The 15,728-nt window shown below is 36.3% G+C and overlaps 1 protein-coding gene across 3 annotated transcripts in view; it reads right to left on the bottom strand.

The window, feature by feature from the left end:
- Positions 1–1,597: 1,597 nt before the first annotated feature.
- TMEM245 (transmembrane protein 245) overlaps positions 1,598–15,728 on the bottom strand; it is an 87,338-nt gene continuing 73,207 nt past the window's right edge. For all 3 annotated transcript variants that reach the window (XM_065830595.2, XM_065830596.2, XM_065830594.2), the window contains 4 exons: positions 14,044–14,144; positions 12,435–12,609; positions 9,518–9,712; positions 1,598–8,530 (listed from right to left, as the gene is read on the bottom strand). In XM_065830595.2, coding sequence (XP_065686667.1) covers positions 8,485–8,530; positions 9,518–9,712; positions 12,435–12,609; positions 14,044–14,144 — 517 coding nt within the window. In that variant the 3' untranslated portion in view covers positions 1,598–8,484. The remainder of the gene's footprint in view (positions 8,531–9,517; positions 9,713–12,434; positions 12,610–14,043; positions 14,145–15,728) is intronic.

Below are 15,728 nucleotides of genomic sequence, written 5' to 3'. Positions count from 1 at the left end.
AACAACCAGCTACTGACCACAGATTTCTGCTCGCATTTCAATTAAATGCTGAAACTATCCCAGGGAGGGGCCTTTACTACTCCTTCCCCAGCAATTAATTTTTAATGTTAAATCAACTGCAACAAGTAGAATTGAGGAGAGAACCAAGAATGTGTAAGGCCTGCAGAGGTTTGAATGTTTTAAGTGCACATCCTCCTCAAAAGTGACAGAGACATTTTAACAAGCAATGCAGTCCCGAGTTGGCAAAGCAAACTCAGTTCTGAGGCTAGATGACAAATTTAAAATTAAAAAAAAAAAAAAAAAAAGCCATCAGTATGAGAGAGAAATTAATTTCCAAGAAAATCTACTACAGTATAAATCACTGTTCCAGGAAATCTTTGCTTCGATTAACAAGCCAATTGAATTCTCCGAAGAATAAATTTGTAGCTTGGAAGCGATGATGACTTCTTACAACGAAACAATTTCCTTCTAAATTATATCTCTGGTCAAGTTCAAAATACATCAGTAACATATTTCTTTCAGCACAATTTCTGCCTGTGTATGTGCCTGATAACTCTTTCATATCTTCTGCCCTCCCACCCCCCAAATGTGAATGACCTACACAGGATGCGCACCCCCCAAACTGCTTTGAGGGAACAATTGAGACAGAGCAAAAACTTTGTTTCAGTGGTGCTACAGCATTATAAAGCTTTAGCTGCCACAGGTGCTAAGCGGAACTATTTGGTTTCTTAATAAAAAGAAACACTGTATCTGCCCATTAAAACAACTGAAAAAATGAGAGTGAAGGAGTTTTCACAGAAGTGCATGTGCTTTGGGCTGCCTCATTACGGATGCCATTTGTCTTGGTTCCAACCTAAAAGGAATTCTAAGCATCTTGGAAGACGTGCCTCAATTAAAAAAAAAAAAAAAAATATATATATATATATATATATATATTAAAAAAAAAGATATCATTATTATGTTACCTGCATCAGTTGCTAAAAAAACCACCCAGCTTGCATCCACTAAGCTAAACAAGGTTTGATCCCTCCAGAGAACTGAAGAGTTATTACCTAAAATTGACTGTGCTATATGAATTACTTCAATGCAATGAGTCTGGTCACAGAACAGTGAGAGGGATGAAAAGTGGAACATCAGCCACATCTCTTTTTAAAAGGTGCGAGCAGTCACTCAGGGACGATTTGATCACTTTTGCTTTATAGTTAACAGAATGAAATAAAATTATGCTTAGACACTAAACAACCACTTGCATTTCAGAGAGTAAGCCATAATGCAGGCAACTGGGATTACCTATGGCTGCTGAACATAAGCTTCTGTAGGGGCTGGATGCGTGGCTGTGTCCCCGCAGACAGTGTAGCAAAGTGCCAGACGTCAGCTGAACCAGAGTTACTGTTGAGGCCCATGGCCTTCCGTACCTCATTGAAAACACAAAGATAAAAGAAAAGTAGGGCTTCTTCCAGTGAAATGAAGTTATGCCCAGGAATTGCAGATCCACTGCTGCATTTGTACTTCATCTCCAGAGAACCTGTTATTTCACCAGATTAACTGCTGCCTTTGTGGCTCATTCCAAAGATCCCATTATTCAAATCCAACTCAGTTTTCTTTACATTAACAGCTTTTTATTTCAAAATATATTAACCATTCTGTGCTTACAAAGGACTGCAGTGTGAATACAATACCAAGTTAAAAGCTTCTTAAACCTGCTACAAAAAAACTTTTTTATTAGGAAGAGGACTTGTGCATACAATCAAAATTATGTAGTTTAAATACCTCTGCAGTCTACATGAGTACTTCTCGACCTTAACTCACATGTTTTGTTCCACCACCAGATGGACACAGGGGTTATATTTTCAATATTACACATGCAAAACCAGGTACTGTACCAAACCCAATTATGGTAACATTAGTTTTGAACATAGTTCCATTCTGAAGATGTATCACACGTACATTTACAGACAAAATTTGTGTCAACAGACAACAGAAGTTATTGCTCCGAATCCCCACAGGTTCTGGGTAGGAATGCGCGCTTCAGAACAACCCATGCTCTGTAACACAAAACATCTGCTGTTTGGTTTGAGTAGGGTCTGGCCAGGCTTAGGACCTGATGTCAAAAATTTCTTTGGATTTGGTTTGGTGAAATTTATCAAAGGGGAAAAAAACAACTTCCCCAGTCTTCCATCCAAAACATCAAACACTAGTTAACACATATAGATAAAGGTAAACAGGTAACTATTAGTATAAAAAGTTGGTTTCCAACCATCACTGAAGCATAGAAAATTTTAACAATCTGAACAAACTGTATGCTTGCAGAATATACCAGTGATGACACTGGAAACTGAAAACACAGCCAGTAAGTTATAAACAGCACAAAAATGTTATTTGACTGATAATTCTTGAAAAAGCTTCCGTTTGGAGATGAGACTGGCAGAAACGAGGCAAAAATTTGTATTTTGTTTTTTCCAACTTTATGGCCTGGATGTCAATTCTTAAGCTTAATGAGTTTTTTATTCTGTGACTACTTTTTAGTTTTGTGATGCCTCTTACATTTAATCTACACAAATACCATGAAAACTTACTTTGACCTTAGGTTCTCACTGATCATTGTATGCAATGAACAAGTGGCAAAGAGTATGGCTAGGAAACGAAATCAACATTTTTGGTTTAAAACCATCATGCTGAAAATTCTTCAGATACATTCACAGATGCTAGAGCACTCACTCTGCCTTCATTAGCTTGTGAATGCATCCTGCTGCAAGCTAATACGCCCTGCTACATATCCAACCAAGCTTTGGTGTGGCTACATAGTGCTATATCCAAATAGTAACCTCTAATTCAATGCAACATGAGCTGTGTTTGTCCAAGTCCACCCATAAGCAGAGCACATCAAGGATGCATTTACTTGTTGAATAGCAACTCCTTCCTGAATTGGACTTAGCATTTCAGTATGGACACTCCAAGCATGCCCTTCAGGTCCTCGAACTGATTTCAAAAGAGGATGAAGCAACACTCTCAGGTACTAAACCACGATACCAGATGAGGTGTGGAAGAGGTTAAGAGATGGGGGAACTGAAGGCATATTCATGACCTATTAATTTTGGCAGCTCTTCAGTGGATGTGTGCAAATACCTTCAAGAACAGTAATCTCTTAGCAATGCATTACCAAATGGAAAAACAGCTTTTCCCAACTTCATATTAACTACAACAAAACAGTTCTAGTCACTCTACCTGGCTCTTCCCCAGCTTTTATCAGGTAAACATTAATCCCAGAAAATGTTGCTTGTTTTCATTATATACAGGCACTATTTTCTTATCAGATATCTTTTAAAAAATAATAAAAAAATTTCAGTTAAAAGCTGAATACAATAGACACTGCTCATATTTGAATAATACTGCATAACAATACATACACCTACGAACCCAATGGAGAATGCCTGAATATGCTTATCACTTCTGGCATTGTTTCTGGTTTCAAAATACCAAGTTCTTTTTCCACATCACAATTTTCTTTTTTTTTTAATTTCCAATTTCATAATTTAAAAGCAATTCTGGAAAATTTTTCCATAGAGCATTAAGGTATTTTACTAAAAGTAACAGATCAACAGTATCAGGTTAAAGATCAAGCTTCCCTAGGAGTTTTAGGCAATTATAGTTTTGTAGAAATGGAAATAAGAAGGGAATTGCCAAAGTATGCATCACCAAAAAGCATAAGAAATAATAATAAACCATTAGAAATATAAGACAAGATACAGTTTATAAAGATGATGCATCCACAGATTTAAGAGATGCCAGCTGTCACTCAGCAAAGATTATTTAACATGGGAACCAAGTTTCTCTTGTAAAATTGCAAACTTCAAGGCAAACAACTGCAGGTCTAGAAGAAGAACGCTACCTCCATTATCAAATATAATGAATACTAACTCCAATCCCAACAGCTTTCAGCACCTTCTGGAAGAAATTGTAGCTGTTTCCAGAGGTAGTATCTACAAAGGTGGCATCATCTGCTCTGACACACTAAACCAAATATAATACGAACACAATGTTTGAATAAAGGCAATTGTTGGAGCATCTTCCAGCACTCATGTAAAGGCATTGATTCGTAGCAGAATAATGGCATTTTCCCATCATTAGTATATCAGATCCATAGGAAAGGCAACATTCTTTGCAGCATTCTGTCACCAGCACTAGGGATTAGCAGCATAGCAATTCTGCTGCTGCTTCTACTGAGGAACAATTTTATCTAGTTTTGTATTTTCAGGCTTTCTGAAAAACAATGTTTGACATTGCAGCTGTACACCTATTTCAGAAGGTACACTGATAACCACATGGTATCATACATCTGATACCCACATGGTAGCATCCATTTTTCCCTACACAACGCTTTTTTCTTATTTTATTCATTTAAACAGATTATGGATTTCCTAATCCAATAATCACTGACAAAATATACATAAGTATATCTTCCTGCCCAAAATCCCGAAGAGAAACCACATAGCCCCTGAAATCAGATAAATCTGAACATACCCTAGGTGAGCTGCAAATACATACCATTGCACTTGGAAATATCTGACTGCTGTCTCCATTATTAGATACATGGGTATGAATTTAATTTCTGAAAAATGTGTATCATTTGTATGACTATAACATTAGAAAAAAGAAAAAAACAAAGGGTAGTCTTTCAAACTAAGACATTACTGTTCCCAGCTGGTCACAGTGTATCTGTGCTGCAAGTCACCTTATTGTAGTAAGGCTGGCAAAATGAACATGTGCCGGATCCCTGCCCATTGCAGTTTGTTGCTTCATGTATTAAATTAAGCCAGTATTTACAGTGACCTGAAGTTAACACGCTGGGCTGTAAAGTGGCACACGCTCACTTCTGCTAGCTCTGCTATACACAGTAATGTTCAGTTAAGGTTCAGCAGGGGAGGAAGGGCTAACAGTGCAAAAACCAGTTACCACCAGCCCTTTGGCACTACACTTACTTGTAACAAGCCTGATTTGCTAGAAGAGAATGATAAAAAACCGCACAGTTTTATTTTACAGTACCATGAGAACATATCGTCTTCGTTTACTACAAAGATTCCCTTCAGAATTCTAAACGGGTTTTGTTCAAACTGAATATCAAATGTACTAAATACAAGTAAATACCTGCTCCTGGAATGACTGTAAAGCTAAAGACCATCAACCTGCCTACAAGCATTATGAAAAAGATGGTCTCTCCTAAGAAAACTGTAGTTTAATGCCACTACAGAAAACAGTGTGTGAGGAGTTTCGCCCACGGAGCTGCTACTTGCTTCTGCAGATGAGGCAATATAACCAGAAATTGGCACCTCAGAAGTCAAAATGACCAGTTTGATTATTTTTACATTAGTGTGAGATTGATCTAAACTAAACTGTTCTTAAAGAGGCTGAGTCTTTTCAGAAAATAATGCAGATTGTTAAATACACACAGACAAGTTTTTCTATTTCTACAAATAATTAGGTATTAAAGACCAACCATTAATAATCAAGGTACGCTTTTCCATAAGGTGGTGTTTTGTTGGTATTTTTTTAAACATGGATAAATTCAGTGAATATTTCATGTTCTAAGAAGGTATTATTGGAGGTTTTGGTTCTTCTTTTTAGTTTCTTTTTGGCAGTATACTGTTTACTGTACCACCACTGAATCACACAATTGGTTCCTCAATCACACATGGCACATACATGAGCTCCTCAAGCTACATTTACTGGGAAAGACTGTACTACGGGTGGTTCTCCACAGCAAGTCCTAACTGAATTTGAAAGAGGAAGCATCAATATGAAACCCCATTTAAAAGCAGGGCAAACTAACAAGACTACATCAGAAAGGAATTCTCTATACGAAATTATTTCTCTTCACATTGTGAAAGAAGCATTTCAAAATAGCAACATATCTTCTCAGTTGATTTTACTGATTTGCCATTATTGAAGATAACTGTGTCTGAAATACCATTTTTATCTTCCAACAGAGACCATTCTTCAGTCTAAGAAGGCTGGGTGATGGGGGATGGAGAAGAGAAAAGCTTAAAAACAAACAAAAGAATGCTTTATAATGACTCTTCAAAATGACTATGTTGAGTACCACAGGAATCTGAAAGATTGTCTCAGAAATAACTGGGATAGCAAATATGGGCAATACAAAAGTCCTGAGCAGTGAGTAAAGATAAGCAATGGAAAACTGGAAATACATTAAAGATGTGTATTTCTTGCTAGGAATTTTCTTTAAATGCTGACTACAGAAGCTACAATGAGAACACAACATTTCAGTGCAAAATTCGGAAGTAAAAGGTAATGTAATACAGAAGTTTCTCAAGTATGATGGTGGTCTCATTCAGGCTGGTTAGAATGTTGGGGGAATATTTAGGGACAGACTCAGGTTCTTCGTTATACTTTACCCTAGCCAGTAACAATTACAAAAATGTGTTTTATTAAACATTTTATGTGATCCACAAAACCAAAGAAATTAAAACACAGGACATTTACTTAAGTCAAGCAATACATCCTTCAGTTCGCTGTAACTGATGTATAGGTCATTCAGCATTCAAAATATTGAATGGGGTGCACCTGTATTTCAATGAACTTGAGTCAAACCACTAAATTAAGCCTGAGTCTGTCCTCCAAACACATACCTGCAAGTTTACAAGTGCAACACCAGCATGCTTGAAACCCTCCATTTAAGCAAAAAGTTTCATCAATAAAATGGCAGAATCTGAGGAGTAAATATTTGTCTCTTAATAGAAAACCTGTTTATCACAAACCTGCACCAGGATTTTCTTGCTTAGTAAATATGAGAATACCTTCCAAAGCTTTGTATGGCAAAGTAGTTTCAGAAACAATGTAAAAATACATGCAATATCATGAAAATAGAAGCCTTCCAAATCTACCAGCACTTCTGCAACTTGAGTAAAACAAACATCCAAGTTACTGAGAGCTGTTTCTACGCAAACCTTAGATATCATTAATTCAAGGTAAGAACTATTCCAACAGTTCCATTACTGTCAACAATGAATGGAAGGCATGCCTGTATTTTGTATAACTCATCATCAACCAAACTCTGATATAAATTCAAGAGAAGTTACTAGAAACTGAAAGGTGGTTCTTTGGTTAAGCATGTGCACGTGCTACTTTGTACCTGGGGCCTCACTATATTTGTCAAAAAGCTGTTCAAGTACGAAATTTCTACCAAAACCCCACACTTCCTATTTATAAAAAGGATCCATTTATAAAGATCCATTGTCTCAAAATATTTCAACAATCAATACAAAAGGCCTTAATTGTCACCAAAACTGCAATTTAAGCAAATTATGTATGGAAGAAAAGCACTAGAGCAGTCTGATGCTGTGACTTAGGCAATGCACCATTTCAGGAATTTAAGAACTCTGCTTATTATTCAGATATATCTTAATATATAAGATATATCTTATATCTTACTAAGATATTTGGCTAGAGGCTTACAGGAAGAACAAAAACAACAAAACCAAACAACAACAAACTAAACTAAAACAAAATCCATGCTTTCTCCCCTTCCTCTTTGGAAATAAAGTTGCATTTGTTGGAAAAGTTAACTGAACCCAGCCACAGCATTTGAAAACCAACATTAAACAATCCTCATTTAACTTCTTCCTATTACTGGAAGCAGACGTGACAATCATACATTACCTCTGCCTGAAAACACTTAAGGCCTTTGATTAAATTTAGTTGACAAGATGACTCCACTGGGATGGTGGGTAAACAGCAACACACTACCAGATCTCACTGCAAATGAGGACAAGATTTAAACTATTTAAACAAGCCCTCCTATTTAGACATGAGGAAAACCTGCATTTAATGATTTGTATGTCTGCTACTTTCAGGTAGATACTAGAAATACCAGCCTCCAACAACATTAAATTTCAGTGTGTATAAGAGGATAATATTTAGGTGTTATTATAAGTTACAGATGATGGCCAAAGCCTCTAAGGACATACTTTGAGGAGCAGCAAATAATTATATTCTACTTTCATTTAACAATAAGTGGTTTACACCTTTTTTGCCACCAGATTAACTCAAAATAAATATTTTAGAATTACCTTTCTTTACAGCTACTACAATTTAATAACACAAATAACCCAATAAATAAAAGCCTACTCAGTCACTTCAGTAAATTTTAACTTCAGTGGATACACTTGTCCTCTTAACCGTTCTTTTTATGAAGACAGAAGGTCTTCAATGTCTTCAAGAAGGCAGCTGAACTGTGTGTTAGTATGCAAAGCCAAGGGAAGTCGACATTCTCTCCTGAAGAGGCAAAGTGCACAATAATGTAAGGCCAACAGATATTCAAGAAGTGGTTTCTCCTAAAACCCAAGCTATGCTTTCTGGTGAGCTGTCCCTAGGCACAGCTGGAAAAGGACAGAAGGCCATGGCTCTGGTGAACTCGAGACAGAAGACAGCGGTTCTCTCATGTTGAATAGGTGCAGCACAGCAGCTTCATCACTCTGCAGCCATTTTAATATCCTCGAGATTCTCTCTAGACGACCTAGGTGTCAGAAGGAAAAAAAAAAAAGTAAGAAAGACGCCAATCTGTTGAGTCATTAGAAGTATCTAGTTACCTACAGATGAAACAGGCAATAAACACATAAGTATATTTTTGTGTGTACTGTGGGCAGCTCTATCTACGGCATATACAGGAAGTCTTGGAACTTCCACAAGTCAGAGACTACAGACAGGTCCAATTAGTGTTTCTTCTCATCAGTACCCATATAAAAGATGACAACATTATTCATGTGAATGAAGCAAAGGATTATTTCTGACAAGCACGGAATCGTCTTTAAGAGAAATGTATAATGAGCTAACCTATGTAATTGAACAAGACAGTAGAAACATTTAAATGGCTACAGTCATTAATAATTTCACAACATGATTTTCAACTCCAATTAAGTATTCAATTAGGAGTTTATTCATCCCATTCCTTAACTGTACAGTTGAAAGATACATTTCTATACTCCATGCTCAGTAACTTCAATAAAGAGATTAATAAGGACCATACTTTTAATGGAATAATGGCATATAATGTTATATCATTTTTTAAATTCAAGTATGTTTATTTATATTTTGCAGAATGGTACAGTAACACATAAAAATGCAATATTTGCAGGGAGGTCTCTTATTAAGGACAATGAACACTGACTATCAGATATCCATAAATAATAGTTTTACACAGAAAAAGGGATGCTTGACCACCTCCTAGAACAATGGCAACATGCAAACTATAAGATACAAGGGTATTACCAGTGAATTTTCTAAAAGAGCCTTCTGTAAGTAGCTGAGAGACATTACAGAAACATTCCAAGTTTACAAGTGAGTTTTTATTTCACCATGATTTCTATTTAAATACTTCAATACTCATGTAGGTGTGTAGGTAGAGTGACACATAAAACTCATGCATATGTTCACTATACCTATGTGTACATACACTGATCCAAGTAAAAACCTGATGCACACATGTAAGACATTTATAACTCACCGGTAAATCTGTAACGGCCACGCTGTTTGTGATGGAGTGTGCACTGAACTTGTTGGACTCACCAACATGGCACTATATATGTTAGAAGCAACCACAAGTATACAAAGCAGAATTGGTCCTATGATGGCTCCTTCCAGCCCCAGGTAATATGCTCCACCAGCTACCGCAAGACCTGTCAGGTAAGGATGACCACCTCTGGAATTATGGCACAAGAAAAATAAAATTAAGAACAGCAAGCAACAATACTACCAATTATGAAATGTGAATTAATCATAAAGTTTTATTAAGCTTAGGAAATGACATAGAGAGCTATAGATACCCATATTTACACTACAAACAGTTGTTTAAATGGCTGCACAATTATTCCAAGCTGTATTCTGCGCTGTATTTGCACAATGGATCAGTGTTTTATAGCATCTAATGCTCGTAATATCCACAATGAAGTAGTTACTTCATAGACATCTTCTGAAGAATGTCTAAAGGAGTCAATGAGAAAACCATTTCCCTTTTGAAAATGGAAAGACGATTGGTTACAAAGAAGGTTTGTGCTTTGTGGTCAAGAATCGTTAAATTTTAAGACAACTAGCAAGATGTACTATGAGCGCCCCTGAAACAACAACATTAATTTACCTCATGACCGTAATTTGCATTTCATCTTTCAGAGAATAGCTAGCATATATTCTTTGAATAGGTGGCCATGTCTTCTCTTCTTGTTACAAAACAACCCCTCAGATTGTTTGTTACCATTTTCAGATGAAAAACAAAAGCAGATTTTTACTAATATATATTTACCAGAAAGTTGGGGCCAATGGAGCTTTTGAGATGAGCTTTTATGGCAGCAGACGATGCCATTTTTCTTTTCTATCTTTCAGTGCAGATGCACAACATGAATCCTATCAACAACATTTACACAAAATCTGCTCATCATGCTTAATCTTGGTAGCGAAAAGAATGATGGTAATACGGAATTATATAATAAAAACTATAGTTTCAACTTAGCACCCAGTTTTCAGGAAGTTGCTCTAAATTCTGAGTGTAATGGAGTAAAAATACCAGCCAGTCAGTTCAGAGCTCTGGCAGTTTCTACAATGGTCCTGACTTCTACCCAACTGCCTCATGGGCAGTCTTTGCCTTCAGCACAACTGTGTGCAGAACGAGACCATGAAACAGGACCTGTTACATCATATACACTTAATCATGTCTTACCTAGATCAAATTTAATCTATTGGTAGGGCTAGATTGGTTTTTTGAGAGGACAGATTTGAGCTCTAACTTTTATGTTTCTTCAAGAGTAGACACACGACTATTTTCTAAATTTTTAATAACTTCAAATATTTTTTTTCCAGCATTTGTATCACTGTAAATGTTCTTCTGGCTATTTTGCTAAATTAAGCAACAGATCACCTGATGAAACTGGATTACGGTATAAATTTAATGCACTTGAAAAACCCTGCATAACCTAATTATAGCTATTTCAAATAGATTTAATCTAATCTGCAAGACAGTATGATGCTTACTGTTCTATCTAATGGGAAGAATACAATTTGGCTTCACTGTCAGAAAATCTATTCCTGCCATATATATTTTCTGGACACGAAACAGAGCCTGCATCCCCCACAGCAAAAAAAGTGTATTCCAATAAGTAGAGGAATTATTGGCTGATTAAATACCTACTGGTCTTAAATTTATCCATGATCTATTGTTGGAAAAAAAAATCATAATTTAATTATACTTCACCTGATAGTTTTGATTCATGCAAAGTAACTAATGCCACAGTCTATTAAAATTATTATTAATATTCTGCATATTATCATTAGGTTCTCTCAGTATAATTGTATTTGATAAACAAAAATACTAATTTCAAACTTAACAGAGAACTGATACACTTAATGTCCTTATTCTACATTAACTCTGCTGTAATAAAAACCAGCACAAATGAGGGACTAGTACCAGCATGTAACTTAAGTCTGGACCATGAAGTTCTTGATTTAGACAGTTTCCTAGGATTGTTTCTGATGATCAAGACTGAAGCAGTGATTAGAGGAGTACAACTTTACGTCTACCTTGTGCATGCTTGTGGACATGAACTTGGTAGTTCATATCTTCACCAGCTCTGTTAAACAGTGCTGCCTTACCTTCTAATTTGAATTGCATAAAGGGATTCCCTAGACATTTCAGCAGCAGAAAATGTCAGTGGACATTACAGTTGCACTCTGGATACAACTGCAGATGTTGACTCTGTAACTTGGACTTTATTTCTCTGTGTACAAACTCAGAGCCAAAACCAGGAGATATTTCAAGTTAACCGAGGCAGTCAAATACCTAGGAATTTTTTTTCAATAAATCTGTGCCTACCTTCCACAATAGGAAAACAGCACTGGCTACTGTCTCCAGTTTCACAATTTCACCTTTCTCAACACATTTAAAGATCAATCCATAATCAAAACTTTTTACACTCAGATGTGGTGACACAACACAAAGGCTGGCTTCATAAAAATTCTCAAAATTCTCCCAATCCATTTTGGAAAATTAAAGTATTTTTTTCAGGTCCCTAACTAGCTCATGGATTTCTTGTTTGTTCTGCAGCATCATCTGGCATTAGGTGATGTATAGGAAAATACTATACTTCTTTAGTCAATGAACTGATAAATAGCAAAGATATTCTCAGAATTACTTTAGCAACCAAAACAGTTGATTTTGCTGACTTTGAGAACAAGTTCAAGACCTCTGAAGTGACAAAGATCACAGAAGAGAAGCCTGGGAAAGTAAAGGCACTTAAGGTCAGTAAGACATCTTACATCTGTTACTATGCTCAAAGATCCTGTTTTGGATGCTTCAGAAAATAAGTTTAATTAAAGGTGTCAATGATCATTAAGCATTTTTACATTTAACTTTAAAAAGTCTCCAATGTACTTACCCTGATATATCTGAATAAATTGCTGTATCTACAAAATAGGTTGGCAAGAGGTGAAAAACCAAGAGCAAAATGGCTTTGCACCCCTGTCCTTGCACAAGCCACAGATCTAGGACTGCAGGGACGGCTGCCCAGTATGTCCCCAGAAACGGCACTGCTCCGAGGATTGCTGCTAATGCTAGGAAACACAGAACAAGAGGTGAGAAAAAAAGACCAGAGAAACGTATTCCATAAATATATTTACAGTACTGTGAGAAACCAGGTAAATGTAAAATCCATGACATACATATTTCTGTATGCACATACATGCACACAGGTGTACACCCTTCTCATTATACAAATACCTGTTTTAATCTCAAGTGATGCATTATTGCTATCATTCTAATTTAATGCAACAGGAATAAACACAATACAAAAAAAATATAGTTTTTTCTTTTTTTCCCCTCTTTTTTTTGGTCTCATTAACGAGAAAGCAAACTTTTAATATTTTGCGGGTAGCTGAAAGAAAAGGAATAATTGTCTTCTAAGTAGGTCTAATGACAACCAATGCATTTAACATAGCTGCACTTCATAATCAAGACATTTCCTATTATATCGGGTTTTGCTGGTTTATAGCTTCCCCTTTGTTCCCTCATACATGAAGGCACAGCATTTTTTTAAATTACTTTTTTTTTGGTCAGGGGAAGAGAGGCAAAAGAGGAATAGAAGATTTTTCAGTGAAAACCATTTAGCCACTTCCAAAGCTAAGATCAAAGAATAACACAAAACCAGAGGCTGGTAAAACAGCCAGGCAACAGTACTGAGAATAAGAAGCACGCCTTTATTATGCATTTTCATGACACCACACATTCCTGCATTTAGGCATCTTGAAAAATTAAACTTTAAAACCTAATAAGGCTCAGGCTGGATAGAAGAGAGAAAGAATTACATCCATCAAAAGATGGATAAGTAAAATAGATAGCAAGGGATCTGCTGTGAAAACAGAAAGAGGCAAATCTCAGAGGTAAGATACCACTCAGAGACTTCTCTCCATCCTACCATGGCCATCCTGAAACACCCCTGGAATAAGTCCAGGAGTGCTACATACATTCACTGTCAGAACCAAAGATTTTGAAAATAAGAGCTATGAAAAGCTGTACAGTCTCCATAGGATAATTAGATGTATGGCAGTTAATTTAAACTTGGAAGAATCAATCAATGCTAAGTTTTATGGAACCACAATGCATATCACAAAAGTATTAAACTTGTCATTGTATTTTCATATTGGGGTTTGAACAATAAACAAGATATAAAAATAAGGTTACATACTGAACAAGGAATAAAGAAAAAAATTCTGAGCAGCTCCTCATTATGTTCATACCATACACCGAGTTCATCAATAGACTCGGGTGCTATAATAAAAAAGTAGCCAATCCTGTAATTAGAAACTGTCTTAAGACATCTGCACAAGTCAACCATATTAAGGTTGTCTATGCAACTCAAATTCTGACAGTTGCCAGCCTCTGATTTAATGTTCTCTAAAAATAACTTCAAGAGTAATCTTATCAGCAACATTTAGTCCTACTGAACTTGCATAATAAATAATTATGTAATATTATGTTTGAATTCTTACCGGATGGTATGAAGACTATGTTAATTCCAAATATAGTGTGAGTCAGCCAAGTATAGAGTCCATAGAACCCAGCCATTTTGAGGGAAGCATCAAATACACCTCTAAAACAATCAAAGAAACACTGTTAAATTTTATTTGCAATAGGATTCTGGGATCTACAAAGATATACATAAGCTGCTTTGAAAAACTGCAGAGACGCTTAGTGCCCCAAATTATACAACTCAAAACATTACACTTCATACATTTATTCCCTATGAAAAGAATAAGCACCCATCACACCTGTTATTTAGACACAAAAAACACAGACTCTACCATACAATGGGTTCCAGGGACAAATTCCTTGAAAGAAACTGCTCAAGCATCAGATCACATCCTCTATCAAAAACGATCTTTTATCTATGAGAAGGAGTATCATTCTATGTATGAACTACTTTTCCACTTGTAACTGTTCATTCATTTTCTTTACCTGCTTACATTTATATACCTGCTCATTCTTGTCGGATTAAAACCACTCGTCTGTGAAGTGAAATACGCTGCTTAAATTAGGTTCTTAGGGACACGGTTTAGAGGTGAACTTGGCAGCGTCAGGTTAATGGTTGAAGTCTATGATCTTAAAGGTCTTCTCCAATCAAAATGATTCTATGATTCTATTACATACTTACATGGCTTTCCAGATGAGAATATTTGAACATCTCATATTCATTATTAGATTTTAGCCTCAATATCTTTATGTTCCTAGCTTTTAGGTTGCTTACTAGGTTACATTACTGAAAACCAAACAGAAAGTCTGGTAATCTAATTTGATTCTGCCAAATCTACATCCAATATGCTGGCCACAAAACAAAGTTCTCCTCTCTTTGCTGTGACCACAGCCTCACAAGACAGCAAACAGGCAGAGGAGTGCTGTGCCACATCTACAGCACTAGAGTACTTACACATGTGGAGTAACCCTATAACTGAAAGCCTGTGCCTTAGCACTATAATCACAAAAAATATACTCTAAAACTAGTAGATCTCACCATTGAATTACACCAGTTTTTCACCATTATCTGAGAAAGGTATGAAGCTTCCTGAAACCACTATTTTAGCTTAGATCTAAGTAACCAAACTATCCTTGAGTTCCGCTCAGTCCTAACAGATAGATCATTGCAGACGTGGTGGCACACACCCCTTCTTAGCAAAGACAAACACAAAATTTGCTGATGTTAACTTCCTTTTTTACATTTCACGCTTTTAGTGAAATGCTTTTGTCTCTGAAGGTTTGGGAACTCTGGCAGGAGGGCAAAGAGGACAGGAAGACAACTCCAATCATGGAGTCAGATGATTAGTTGAAAGGTTTTCTTTGCCCTTCCGAGAGGAACACAGTCTGTACAGAAATCAGCCCTTTCTGAAACAAGAGCTTCTAAGAGCACTTTCTGTTCTCTGTTGAGCTGATAAAGCCTTCTAGGAAAGAAACCTTCTCTGCTATTAACTACTGGGTAGAATCTTCTCTGAACTACCAGCAAGAATTCCCATACTCCCAGTTTTTGCATCTTTGAGCACTATCCTCACTACTATTTCCATAGGCAGTTTGCATATTTTTGCCCTCCTTTCCAACCTGAAGGCACACATAGATTCCCAAATGACTGCTGAATCAAAATTCTCTTATTTGAAATTCATCCACTGGAAGTTATGAGTGCATAATA

This window comes from Patagioenas fasciata, chromosome 2 (genome assembly GCF_037038585.1).
Source record: "Patagioenas fasciata isolate bPatFas1 chromosome 2, bPatFas1.hap1, whole genome shotgun sequence".
Lineage (NCBI taxonomy): Eukaryota > Metazoa > Chordata > Aves > Columbiformes > Columbidae > Patagioenas > Patagioenas fasciata.
The sequence above is the reverse complement of the archived record's forward strand: the minus strand, read 5'-3'. Positions and strand labels throughout refer to the sequence as shown.